At 39.3% G+C, this 14,732-nt stretch overlaps 1 protein-coding gene across 2 annotated transcripts in view; it reads right to left on the bottom strand.

Annotated features, from left to right (window-relative positions):
• The window catches only part of cep89 (centrosomal protein 89), a 132,737-nt gene that overhangs the window by 76,840 nt on the left and 41,165 nt on the right, over window positions 1-14,732 (bottom strand). The window contains exons 6-11 of one of the 2 annotated variants that reach the window (XM_068049315.1): window positions 12,778-12,803; window positions 12,283-12,337; window positions 10,455-10,556; window positions 5,011-5,229; window positions 4,631-4,770; window positions 2,466-2,516 (exon numbers count right to left, since the gene is read on the bottom strand). In XM_068049315.1, coding sequence (XP_067905416.1) covers window positions 2,466-2,516; window positions 4,631-4,770; window positions 5,011-5,229; window positions 10,455-10,556; window positions 12,283-12,337; window positions 12,778-12,803 — 593 coding nt within the window. The remainder of the gene's footprint in view (window positions 1-2,465; window positions 2,517-4,630; window positions 4,771-5,010; window positions 5,230-10,454; window positions 10,557-12,282; window positions 12,338-12,777; window positions 12,804-14,732) is intronic. The other variant, XM_068049316.1, reaches the window with a different exon arrangement.

Genomic DNA, 14,732 nt, shown 5'->3' with positions numbered 1-14,732 from the left:
GTTAACTTCTGATTACAGATTACAAGATTTAATATTAAGTAATGTAAGCATTAATTCTAGGGATAGAATTCCACAATAGTTAGGGGAAACTGTGGAAGCACCTCTATGTACAATTTGCACCTACTTGAATTAGACAGATACCACAATGTTAGAACTAGAGCTCACTACGTATGCAGAGCAAGCTTGATGTGTTTTGAGAGCAACAGAGTTAACGTTTTGTGTCAGATATGACTTTTCTTCAGAACTGAAGAGTCAACCAGTTCGAAATGTTAACTCCGTTTCGTTCTCCACAGATGGTGCCAAACCTGCTCAGTATTTCCAGCACTTTCCGTTTTTATTTCAGATTTCAGCATCTGCAGTATTTCGCTTTTATTTATGTGATTTGACCCCACTGTTGGATGCTGGTGATAATACAACATTGTGGTATTGTGGAATGACCATGTTTGGATTTATTTCTTGTAAGTAATCAGTTTACTACACCTCCACTATCTTATCTTTGAAAAATGAAGGATCATACGAACATATGAATTAGGAGCAGCAGTAGGCCACTCGACCCCTTGAGCATGCTCTGTCATTCAATAAGTTCATGGCTGAACTGATTACTCCACATTTCCACCTACCCCTGATATCCTTCCACCCCCTTGCTTATCAAGAATCTATCTACCTCTGCCTTAAAAATATTCAAAGTCTCTGCTTCCACTGCCTTTTAAGGAAGTGAATTCCAAAGACTCACGACCCTCAGAGAAAAAATTTCTCCTCATCTCTGTCTTAAATGGGCAACCCCTTATTTTTAAACAGTGACCCCTGGTTTGAGATTCTCCCACAAGGGGAAACATACTTTCCACATCCACCCTGTCAAGACCCCTCAGGATCTTCTATGTTTCAATCAAGTCGTCTCTTACTCTTCTAAATTCCAGCAGATACATGCCTAGTCTGTCCAATCTTTCCTCATAAGATAGCCCACCCATTCAAGGTATTAGTCTAGTAAAACTTCTCTGTACTGCCTCCAACATATTTACATCCTTCCTTAAATAAGGAGACCAGTACTGTACACAGTACTCCAGATGTGGTCTCACCAATGCCCTGTATAGCTGAAGCATAACCTCCCTACTTTTATATTCAATTCCCCTCGCGATAAACAATAACATTCTATTAGCTTTCCTAATTACGTGCTGTACCTGAACACTAACCTTTTGTGATTCATGCACTAGGACACCCAGATCCCGCTGCATCTCAGAACTCTGCAATCTCTCACCATTTAGATAATATGCTTCTTTGTTATTGTTCCTGCCAAAGTGCACAATTTCCCACTTTCCCACATTCTACTCAATTCTCCAGGTCTTTGCCCACTCACTGAACCTATCTATATCCCTTTGTAGCCTCATGTCCTCTTCTACCTATCTGTGTCATCAGCAAATTTAGCAACCATACCCTCGGTCACTTCATCCAAGTCATTTATATAAATTGTAAAAAGTTGGGGCCCCAGCACAGATCCCTGTGGCACACCACTAGTTACATCTTGCCAACCAGAAAATGACTCATTTATGCCTACTCTTTGTTTCCTGTTAGCTAACCAATCTTCTATTGAGCAGTTACTTCTTGCAAGTTAAAACATTTCACAGCAAGAAAATGTTGAATCCCATTTGCGTACTGGAATATTTCTGTATGCAAATTTAATCATATGCATGCATGAGTATTATCAGAAAGAGAAGGCATTTATTTACTGATAAACTGGGTATAAAAAAACATTGAATACTACCTGGCAGGCTGTAAAGGTGTGGGTATAATGTGGGCAGAGGATAAAGTGCTTGGCTGATCTGCTATTGTTCATTTTGCACTATCGCCCAATCTAAGTAGTAATTTTCAATACACATATATATTGCTGTGATATGTGTATGTGGGTGCGTGTATAAAAAATTGAGACACTGCAAAAAAAAAGACATCATCCTGAATACCTTATCAGGTTTTTTGTTGTGTTAGTTCTAGGGGACAGTAGCTGGTCCTGAAATAATCATAATCGCGACACTCACACTAATTCTAGTATATTGAAAAAGTAACCAGACAGTAACATTCAATACGGTACCTTGCAGGTGCAGTGTTCTTTAGGGTGACATGCGTATGAGTGATGAGAAATCACCAAATATACACTTGATAAAAGGGAAAAAGGAATGGACTGACTGGATTGCTCTACAGAGAGCCGCCATGGACTCGATGAGCCAAATGGCCTCCTTCCACAGTCATCCGTGTTGCTATCTGCAACATATTAGAAACTAGGACATGGCTTTACATCAGAGTTCATGGGAATGCATCAAAATTATGCGGCATACACCTTCCTGAAGTCGTTACAATTTTTTTTTGATTCTAAAACATGGCTAGGTTAAAAATCCAATTACAAAATGAATATTTATAAATTACTTAAGTCAAACTAAACTTTTTTAAAACCTAAAATTTTACCATATACTTACAAGCCAGGGCGGTGGTGGCCCTGATGCTGGAAGACCAGTACTGCGCGATTTCTGAAATAAATGCAAGAGATAGTAATGCTCAGAATTCTTTTTTTCATTTAGACTAGCAAGTCTCTCATGGTGTTGTCCACAATACATGAGGATATGTTCTTTTGGAAGAAAGTGGATCTGGTGTTAATTGTAGATCAATTGTGTTTAATAACATGCAGGTGGAGGGCATTAATCGGGATTTCACTTGAGCAGATATAAAGTGACACTGATTGAATCTGTGGTGTGGTTTAGTTAGGAGGTGTATGCTTGTAATGTTTCACTTTGTAAATAAATATTAGAGAAATTGAGAAAAGATTAGTTCCAGTACTAATCTCAACAACTGGCTTTTTTGATTATAACATTGGGTGCAACACTGGTTATTCTCAGTGAGACAATATGGCTTGGTTATTTAGTTTGTAAGGGCTTGGAAGGACTGTAGGAGTAATTAAGTGAGCTGCAGAAATTAGTTGCGATAGCCATTAGTACTGGCAAGGAAAGTATTCAGGTTTTTTGGCAATAGGCGATAATTTAGGTATAGCAGTGAAAGAAAACAGGTAGCATGCAGTGAAGGGCAGAGGAATTATTATTTAGGGAGATGTGAGTGGCAAGGACTAGGGATATGTAGGGTGAGATAGCTAAATTCTGGGTGATGACTGGAGGATTAAAAAAAGTTGCAAGCAGGAATTGAAAAAAGGGATAGCAGTCAAGACATCTTTGGGGATTAAAAAAAAGTTGTTGGACAAGAAACCTCTGGTGAAAAGAGACAGCAGACTCAACATTGTCCAATAAAAATAATAGACCTGGGTGTTACCTTTAAGCATTGCCAAATATCACAAAGGACGATACTAAATCATGACAAAACAAAATAGGTCTAACAGGAAATCTCAAATTTAACACAGATTTTAAACACATCCTATCCTCTGCATGCTTGTATTTATACATCACCTTGAAATATTATCAAATGCTTCATATAGTGAATTCCCTTTGAAGTGCAATGACTTATGTAGGCACGTACAGCAGCCATTCAGTGAGAGCAATCAAATGATTGACCAGTTAACAATCTAATTTTGCTCGAGTGCTGCCCAAGATGATGGGAATCCTCGGCTATTCCTCAAATACTGACATGGAGATTATAATATCGACCCAAGCCAAAGCAGTGGGGTGGGGGGCTGGGGACAGACGCAAAAGGGGAGACAAAGGGAGGAGGCATTCAGGATCCCATTGCTCCAGACAGGCTGTCCGTAAGTGGCTAATCAGACTTCGGTTCCCCTGAAATCACCCCACATCACCTCTGCTTCACAATTTCCCACCTTTCCAGCCCTTTGTTGCTCAACATCGCAGTATTCTCTTGGCCATAATCCTGACATAAAAGACACCAGAAAAAAACCATGCCATTACATCTTTATCCAACAACACATCCAACTTCAAGCTAACAATAGCTGCAAAATACCTCATATCCCAAAAGCAGATTTTTATTACAGATGCACGCATCTATTCTACCACTTACAAAAACTTCATCAAAATCTGAAGAGAAGAAACACGTGTTTCATATGGAGCAATGGAGGAGTGGGATAAACTCATAGAACATTATCTGCACGTGCTTCCTGGTATCTGCTAGCTGTGGCATGCAGTCAAAGACCAACTTGAATCTCTCTCATGAAGAGAACTCCCGTTGAACTGAGTTAGATTGTAAGACCTACACTGAGATAGATGCCAAAATATATAGATGTCCAGGAAGCATAGACCTTATTGGTTGCATGGGGATGAAAATAAGGATACAATACATTTGTATAGCTTGGAAAAAAAGTGCAATTGGTCACTGCTGCTCACTCCTGACGTGCAAGTCTTATGCAGCCAGTGGTGTTTGGTCAGGGAATATGCCAGTCTGTTTCAGATTGAATATTAAGATTGTTTTGCACCTGTAAAAGAATTACGGCTGCTGTCTGACATCTGTGTGCATTAACATACTCTTTTGGATAAAGAGTAGGCAACAGCAGGAATGCAAATTTATTTGATCAGCAATTTTCAATGGCGCAGGGGAAAAGACTTGCATGTTACTGAACTCATTGAAGAGTCGTATGTAAAAAAGGGGGAAAAAGATAACGATTCTATATTTAGCATTACTTTTCTTTTACCTCTTCATGCACATGTCTGTATTTGGTTTGATAGTGGCTTAGTTCTACATTTAAGCGATGGATGGTCATTTTCAAGGCATCATTTTCATCCACCAGTTCCTGAGCTTGTTGCCTAAGTGACAGCAGTTCTGTTTTTTCAACTAGAAAAGTTAATTAGAAAATTGAAAGAAGTTTTGATATTTGTTCAAGTGTCACTAAATGTATAAAAAAAAATCTTTGCTAAAGATGAAAACAGTTTTCTATTATGCTCAAGCAAAGGCATAAATCAGCATCTTCAGAATAAAAAAATACATGTTTACCAATAAACAATTTACTCGAAGTTAAAGTTTTAAATCATTTAGCAGCAGCTCTATTATTGAAAGATGGACAATATTTCCAACCTTCCCTTGGTTGGCTATCCTCAGCTTCTTGCTGCTTTTGATTTTCTTTTTCCAGTCGCTCCACTTTAAGCTGCATCCCTTCCAGCCGTTGCATCAGGCTGTGAGCCTGGTGGGAAATGACCTGATTTTCAGAAACCAATGTCTGGTTTCTTTCTTTTAGTTCTTGTAACAGCTCCTTTCGGATCTCCATCAGCTCTCGGCTAGCTTCAGCTGTTAAATCTGCAGTACCACAAATGAGAGCAATTCACATTAAACACTCCAAAACAAAAAATATCAATATCTTAATTATGTAAGTCAATAGAAATAATTCAAACGCATATAGAGCATCTGAAAATTTTAGGTCCAGCTAAATCACTTTCATATTTTATTGCATAGCTTTTATGAAGTTATTTCTGTTGTACTGTAGATTTGTGTGACTAATATATGTTAAAATTGTTTTTGGAATACTATATGCATTGCATTCTACACAAATGAAAAATGTTTTCTCCAGTTCCAAATGTAATAGTCGATAAAACAAACTGAAATTGTTTAATGTACTTACTGTCTGCATAGAATTCAAAAGGACCATTTCGATAAAGAAAAAAATGCCAATCTAAGTCAGTCTAGCTAAAAACATACAACTAAAATCTTACTTCACAAGGATTACTTTCTTAGATTGTAGTTGAGAACTTATTTATGTATATCCCAGATTACGAAGCAAGATAAAAAATAAGTTTTTTTTTTACAAGTCAGCCAATTAAACCTGTCAAAACAGATTGTATGTAGGCCATTAGCATTTGTTAATCATCCAATTCACAACCAACAGTCCTTTACAAGCTGTCATTTGTAAAGTCATTTGACATAATTCAATACATGACTAGTTATCACAGTGGAACATTGATTCTTTTGCCCAGGGTGGGCGGTGGGAGGTGTTGCAGGTGAGTCACTTAAACCAGCTGAACACTCAGCTACCAACTAGAAGATAGTAAGCTGGAATTCCAGGTTCACCTACATTGTAATTTGCTCACTTCAATGGCTGGATTTCATTAATTTCTCAACAATGCTGACAGAGTGCAACGCAAGAGGCGCAAAACTGGCTTTACATATTCTATACTGCTGAAATTCATTCTTTTAGAGTTGTAAAGTAGCATTGTTAACAATTATGCAAAGACTCCAGCTTAGTTGGAAGAGAACATGCAGCAATAAACAACGTACAAAAGTGGAGGTCGGTTACAAAAAATTCTAGTTATCCTGATATAAATGTCTGATTGGTCTTCAACACAAAGGATTTAATATTTGAATTGCATTATTACAGAAAAAAGTCTGTGAAATGACTATCAAATTCAAATGCTCAGATTTATGTAACAGGCTGAAGTACAAAATTAATGATTCATAGAAGGTTAAGTCACCCTTCAGATAATGAAGCTGTCCGTACCACATGCAGCAAGACCTGGACAACATTCAAGCTTGGGCTGATAAGTAGCAAGTAACATTTGTGCCACACAAGTGACAGGCAACAACCGTCTCCAAACACAGAGAGCGAGAGAGTGCGCGGGAGAGAGGGAGAATTAACCATCTCCCCTTAACGTTCAAGGTCATTACCACTGCTGAATCCCCCACCATCCAGATCCTGGAGGCCACCATTGACCAGAAACTGACTGAAGCTGTGGCTACAAGAGCAGGTCAGAGGCTCAGTAATCTGCAGTGAGTGACTCATCTCCTGACTCCTCAAAGCCTGTCCCCTATCTACAAGGCAGAAGTCAGGAGCATGATGGAACACTCTCAACTTGCCTGGATGAGTGCAGCTCCAAGAACACACAAGCTCGGCACCATCCAGGACAAAGCAACCCACTTAACTGGCAACCCATCCTAAACATTCACTTCCTCCAACACCAGCACACAGTGCAGCAGTATGTACCATCTGCAAGGTACACTAAAACAATTCACCAAGGCTTCTTCAACAGCACCTTCCAAACCTGCAAAATCTACCACCTAGCAGAACAAGGGCACCAAGCATATTGGAACACCACTACCTGCAGGATCCTCTCCAAGTCACACACCAGCCCAACTTGGAACTATATTGCCATTTCTTCACTGTTGCTAGGTCAAAAGCCTAGAACTTCCTACCTAACACAGTGGGTGTACATACACACATGGACTGCAGCAGATCAAGAAGGCAGCTCACCATCTCCTTCTCAAGGGCAATTAGGAACAGGTAATAAATGCTGGCCTTACCAGCGACATCCATTTCTCAAACAAATAAATTTATTCACTAAAATTCCCCAATAACAAAATTTTTTAGCAACCATGAAGAGTGACATTTGCAAATCAACTGGATTTGCCATCCTCTTTCCACCAGCCTTTGCGAATTTAAATTTTGATTTCTTTCAATTAGGGCATTTTTTTTAAATGTGTACAACTCTGTTACTATTACGTATTAAGAATATAACATTACAAAGGATAGTCAATTAGGTTAACACTGGTATGGATTTGGTTAATTTTTTGTACCTTTCTTGAATACGAAGCTTGGGTGAAATGTGAAATAAGGAACAACTGGGAAAACAAGTATTCATAATTCAAAAGAAACACACAAAATGTCTAGAAACAAATCACCTGGAAATTTGTTCAAAGAGAAGAGAGTAATGCTTTTACATTTGTAACCAATAGAAAGGACAGCTATTTGCCAACATAATCCATCAGAGGTTTCTTTGTCAGGTCCTTTTGTCCTCTCCCCCACAAGGCAAAAAACATTTTTTTTTTAAAAACTACTGAACTATACTGATTTTTCTAAGCTTAGTAATATTCATATGTCTATGTATACAGTAGAGTACAGCAGGGTGAAACAGATCAATAAATTTACCCTCTTGGAATACATGCTTAAGAGTCTATTTTCCCCACTAGCTGTGTTATTTCTTTGTCACCAAGATTGAGACAATCCAATCAATTACCTCTGCCACTTCCCTCCCTTTCCATAGCCCACCAGGCTAAACTTCTTCTAAGGCTCTCCCCTGCCCTAGCCCTGAATTTTTATCTTCCTCCAGTTTCTCTCCTATCTCACCTCACGCCCTCCCCGAGCTCATCTTATCCATGACATCACCTCCTGTTCTCTTGACCCTATGCCACTAAACTACTGACCACCCAACTTCCCATCCTGGATTCCATGTTAACTGACATTGTTAACAGATCTCTCTCCTCAGGACCAGTCCCCCGCGCCTTCAGATCTTCCGTCATTACCCTCCTCAAAAGAAAATCGCTCGACCCTTCAACCCTTGCAAATTATTGTCCGTCTCCAACCTCCCTTTCCCTTCCAAAGTCCTTGAACATGCTGTCGTCTCCCAAATATGTGCGCATCTTTCCCAGAACTCAGTGCTTGAATCCCACCAATCTGGTTTCTGTGCCTGCCCCACTACCAAAACGGCCTCAAAGTCACAAATTACATCCTATATGACTATGGCAAAGGAAAACTATCCCTCCTTTCTGCAGCCTTTGATGCAGTTGTGCACACCATTCTCCTCAGTGCCTCCCCACTGTCATCCAGCTGAGTGGGACTGCATTCTTCTGGTTACATCTTATCCATGTAATCATAGCCAGAGAATCGTCATCATGGTTTCTCTTCCCATTCCCCCAAAGTTATCTATAGTGTCCTCCAAGAATCTGTCCGTGGCCCCCTATTGCTCACCTACATGTTGTCCCTCAATGACAACATCCAAAAACATATCAGTTTTCACATGTACATTGAAAACACCCAATTTTACCTCACCACTATCTCTCTTGACCCCTCCACTGTCTCTAAATTGTCAGACTGCTTGTCCGACATCCAGGACTAGATAAGCAGAAATTTCTTTCAATAAAATTTTGGGAAGACTGAAGTTGTTGTCTTCTGCCATAAACTCTGCTCCCTCACGATCAAACTCATTCCTCTCCCTGGAAACCGTCTAAGGCTGAATCAGACAGTTCACTCCTTGACTTTCCATTAACATCCTGGGCAATAAATGATGGTCTTGCCAGTGACGCCCACATCCAGTGAATGAATTTTTTAAAAATCCTTTGTGATTGAACTCCAAGCAGAGGATAAAGACCGACCACAACGCAATCCAAGATTTAGAGTTCAGAGGATGCTGAAATAGATTCCATGATCTTCTTAAAGAGAACTGGGTATATTCATATGGAGAAATATTGCTTAACGTAAGTCAACAACTATGAATATAATATAAATTAATGGTCATTTTTAAAATACAATCATCAGTTGAGTTACTAATTAATCTGTGTATAGATGGATTAATATTTATCAACACTCAAAATAAGTACTCAAGATAACCTTCAGGGCTTTACAAAGTATGTGATACAGTAGTTATTGCAACAAGCTTGAAACATATTTGGTGATCATTTAAATAAGTTAATAACCTTAATTTCTGATAATGGCCACATTTTTTCCTCAAGACTGCAGTCTTCACAATCTCAGAGGACACAAGGATTTCAGTCACCTAAACCTTACAAAGCTTCCTGCTCATTTCATATTTTATTTCTCACTAACATTTCTTAAACAAAAATGATGGAAGTTCTTTTTACAGTTAGAATGTGATCATAACAACTGGGCCCTAAAAATGTTGATCTATGGGCTAGTCTCTGGACATTAGTGTGCATTCAGTTTAAAGCAATGCATTTTTCAGTCATCCTTGAACAGAATTCAATCATAATTTATATCTGGGTATTGTCCACTTCAAACAATTTATCTACAACTGCCAAAACACCTGGTGTTATACATTCCAAAAATAAGTACCATTTTTGGCCTGAGCTTCTTATATAGGGAAAAGACTTGGTTAGAAGGAAATCAGTTTGGATTAACCCATGCTATACTTAGAAAGGGAAATGTGAGAAAATATAACCGTACAACATTCTCAAGTAGTACAAAAAATATTTGACAAGCTATAATCAATGCCCAAAATTCTACTACTTCATTCTATTTAATTCCTCCCACTTTTTAAACAAATCATTTTGTTTCCCTTTTTCCTGTATCCATGGTCAAAAGAACTGGAAAACAAAGACAACATCCACAAAAGCAACTTGCCCTCTTGAATTTTTCCTGCATTCCACTATGAAAATCCATAGGCTCGAATCAATGTACGTGATGGAATGACTAATATCAGGAACATGTTGTATTAAGTACATTGAATGTGACATGTTCCATCATTCCACATCAGAACGGTACAAGTTTCAATCTTTGGTCTGTGCTAACTAATCACAAGTCAGTAGCAGCAAGGGCATCACAACTGGTCCCACTGTTCATGGTCAAAGGAAAAAAAAAAAGGGTTCCAAGTTAATAACTGCAGTCTAGTTGCCTCTGCTGGGAACATGGAATAATAATATAACCAAGGCAAAATCAATATAAATGCTCATCCAACAATGGTACATATAAGACAGTTTGCTTAATACTGTCCATTTGATTATTTAAATTGTTCTCCCACCTGATTTGGTCTCTGAAATAATTTTTATCTTTGCTTTTTTCTTTTTTTGAGTTACAGCAGATGGTGTTCTGGGACTTTCAACACTCGTGCTGTCCTTCAAACCTAAAAACATGATGTTATCAAAAGCAGCAATTGCATCTCTGTTGCTCATACTGAAGATACTATTTGAAGACAACCTTTCCTGAACCAGTGTAAATAATAACAATTTACAACACACAGCAAGCAGGTATCAATCACATCAGTTTCCATTAGCATGTAAACGAACACTTTAAATTTTTAGCAATCAAGCTTTAATGGAAAAGGACGCAAAATGTCATAGCAGTTACAACAGAATTTTTAAAAAGGCATGTTAACATGCATAAGGACAATGAAGGATCAGGTGCAGGAGGGAAGGGAGGAAGAGTTATCGTTTTAAGATGTAACTACAACTTCTTTCTACTACACTAACAGTTAATTATTTTTTCCAATGAAAATGTTTTGCTGTAACATAAAACCACATACATTGTGATTACTTGGAAATAAAAGCAAAAAATGCTGGAAATGCACAGTAGATCAGTTAGTATCTCCAAAGGCAAGAGGTGTACACCCTTCATTGGAACTGAAGGCTAAGCAGGCATTATTGGTAAGGTTACAAAAAAAAGAGAAATATAAGAAAAGGGAAAAGAGAGCAGAGAATCAGCTACTGTATTAATCATAGCCAGAGAATTGCTGTTTAAATGACCTTTGGATATGTTTATCAATTGACTGCCTTCTTGAAAGGCGCTATATAAATGCAAGTCTTTCTTTTCTTTCTTTCCTTTCACACCATTGTTGAAGGTCATAATATTCTATCAATTTGAGGCAACAATTCACTTCTATTTCCTACAAGCTGTAATATTGCATGCACTACTCATATTCAGGTCTCCTCGACAGAGGGAAGGCCAAATTCAGGTTAAGGTGCATCATCCTTTCCACGAGTGGTCCTGACTTTGTCTTGCCACTTCAATTTCTGCACCCCACCCCCTCCATTTCAACTCTGACTTCTGTCTCCTACAGTGTTTCAATGGAGTTCACAAGTTTAGGGAACAGTATCGTCTTTTTCTGTATGATCGTCTTCTGCCCTCTGAACATTACTTTAGTAACTTCAGACATTTGCTATAGTCTCCATTTTCTTTACAGCAGAGGGTGCTTGTTATGCGAGGTGGGTCTGTAAATGGTTATTCTTCCAATTTTGGTCTTCTACACAAACCACCCAAATCTATTCCACATCAGTAGCAGAGCCTTCAGTGATCACATACTTACATTCTGGAAGGTTCTCAAATCCCTCCATCCTGTCACATCACCATTCATTTTAAAAAGCTTCATCAAATCCTACTCCTTCAGTCAACTCTGATTTCACTCTCCATGTCCACCTCCCTTCTGAAATCCTATGTTAAAGACACTTTATAAGTCATATTTTTTTTCCCTATCAGCCCATCTTAATTCTCCTTATCCTGTAAAACTCTTCTAGTTAAACCTGCTCTTTGGATATGCAGCACCTCAGTCTGTGCCTCGTTTGTAAGTTGTACCTCCTCCTGCTGTGTACACCAAAACCAACTCCAGTGCCTAGATATCCTACCATTGCCCTGTCCCCATCTTATATCAATCTTGAAAACAAGTTACATTTATTCTGTCTGCCTATTATGTTATTCTGCAGTGTTATGATTAATTTGGTGCAGGATTTTTTTGATCTTTCACATTGGTGCATTAATACTAATTTCTGATATTGTACCTAAAAGGCAGGCTTCAGTGCAATACAGTTAATCAAACCAAGATGTGAGGTACAAAAGACACTGACTGACAACATTACCTGGAATTGGGCTGAACTCTGGATCTGTCTGTTCCTTTTTAATTACTTGTTGTCCCTGGAAACAAAAACGAATACTTCAAAAACTTTTCACAAAACCAATTTCCTCCATATACTGCTTGAACTATTACCACTTTAACCTGGCCTGCTTCCCTTTGCAAATATTACATATTTTTCATAACATTCAAACCCCTTCAGATGATCGGCGGACTGTTCTAAATCTTTTGTTGTTCAATAACTTACCAAAGAAATATTCTTCAAAGGCCACATTACTGTAAACAATGTTGTCATATGAATGCGTATCAAATATTTTTCTTTATTATTTAAAACAATGGTTAACTCATGTATTATAAAATGGTTAGAGGATAATAAAACTCTTCATAATTTCTGAGTCAACATGATTGCGTTTGAAAATTGAGAAAAAAGTTTGATGTTTCTCATCATTATCCTCTGAAGAAAAATGGTAGGGACAACTGCTAACATTTTTGTCTTTCTTACCTTAGGTGCTTGAACTGGAGATTGTTCTGGAAGAGGAAAAATGAAGATTTTCAAAAACAACTAACAAACTGCCTATGATCAGTTGATAAATGTAAGTTTTTTTGAGTACAAGATGGTGATGGAATTGGATGACATTGTTCATAAACTCACTCTACAGCCCCACCTAGTGGCCAAAGATTGCATTAAGACTAACAGTTGAGTGGGGAAACGACACAGCGACTTACAATAATGAATGTTGACACAACATACGAACAAGGAGTAGGAGTCGGCCACTCGGCCCCTCGAGCCTGCTCCGCCATTCAACAAGATCATGGCCGATTTGATTGTAAACTCGACTCCACATTGCCGCCTACCCCCAATAACCTTTCACCCTCTTGCTTATCAAGAATCTATCTACCACCGCTTTTTGAGGAAGAGAGTTCCAAAGACTCAAGACCCTCAGAAAAAAATTCCCCACATCTCTGTCTTAAAGTTACAACCCCTTATTTTTAAAGCAATGACCCCTAATTGAGATTCTCTCAAGAAGAAAATATCCTTTCCACATCCACCCTGTCAAGACCTCGTAGGATCTTGCATGTTTCAATCAAGTTGCCTCTTACTCTTCTAAACTCCAGCGGATACAAGCCTAGCCTGTCCAACCTTTCCTCATAAGACAACCCACCCATTTTAGGTAGGTAGAAGGAAAGATTGTGTCCGATGCAGCTAAATAAATACACTAAATATACACTAAATATATCTCTGAACTGCTTCCAATGCATTTACGTCCTTTCTTAAATAAGGAGGCTAATACTGTACATAGTACTCCAGATGTGGTCTCACCAATGCCCTGTATAGCTGAAGCACAACCTCCCTACTTTTGTAACACAAACAAGAAATGCTGGAAATACTCAGCAGGTCTGGCAGCATCTGTGGAGAGAGAAGCCGAAGATATTAGAAATGTAAAAGGTTTTAAGCAAATAAAGCAGGGGTGGGGCAAGAGATAAAAGAGCTGTTGATAGGACAAAGTCACAGAGAATAACTGACCAGAAGGTCAAGGAGCAAAGGCAAATGGTATGTTAATGGTGTGCTGAAAGACAAGGCATTAGTACAGAGGGTGTGAATGGACAGAAAACTGAGCAACCTGGCCACAAACGTGAAAAAAAAGTGGGTAGGCACAGTAGAAACACTACTCAAGCTAAATAAAATAAAACAAAAAAGAAAAAAAAACTAAAAATAAAAAGGGCGGCCCGTCATGCTCTGAAATTATTGAACACAATGTTCAGTCCGGCAGGCTGTTGCGTGCCTAACTAGTAAATGAGGTGTTGTTCCTCAGGCTTGCATCGATGTTCACTGGAACACTGCAGCAAGCCCAGGACAGAGATGTGAGCAGGGGGGTGTATTGAAATGGCCAGCAACCGGAAGCTTGGGGTCATGCTTTCGGACTGACTGGAGGTGTTCTGCAAAGTGGTTACCCAGTCTGCATTTGGTCTCGCCAATGTAGAGGAGACCGCATTGAGAGCAGCGACTACAGCATACTAAATTGAAAGAAGTACAAGTAAATCGCTGCTTCACCTGAAAGGAGCGTTTGGGGCCTTGGATAGTGAGCAGAGAGGAGGTAAATGGGCAGGTATTACACCTCCTGCGATTGCAGGGGAAGGTGCCGTGGGAAGGGGACGAGGCGGTGGTGGTAGTGTTGGAGTAGACCAGGGTGTCGTGGAGGGAACGATCCCTTCGGAATGCTGACAGGGGAAAAGAGGGGAAGATGTGTTTGGTAGTGGCATCACGCTGGAGGTGGCGGAAATGGCGGAGGATGATCTTTTGGATGTGGAGGCTGGTGGGGTGGAAAGTGAGGATAAGGGGAACCCTGTCACGATTCTGGGAGGGAGAGGAAGGGGTGAGGGCAGAGGTGCAGGAAATGGGCCAGACATGGTTGAGGGCCCTGTCAACCACAGTGGGAGGGAAATCCTCCGTTGAGG

Source organism: Heterodontus francisci, chromosome 17 (assembly GCF_036365525.1).
Source record: "Heterodontus francisci isolate sHetFra1 chromosome 17, sHetFra1.hap1, whole genome shotgun sequence".
NCBI classification, from domain to species: domain Eukaryota; kingdom Metazoa; phylum Chordata; class Chondrichthyes; order Heterodontiformes; family Heterodontidae; genus Heterodontus; species Heterodontus francisci.
This window is presented reverse-complemented; position numbering and strand designations above follow the sequence as displayed.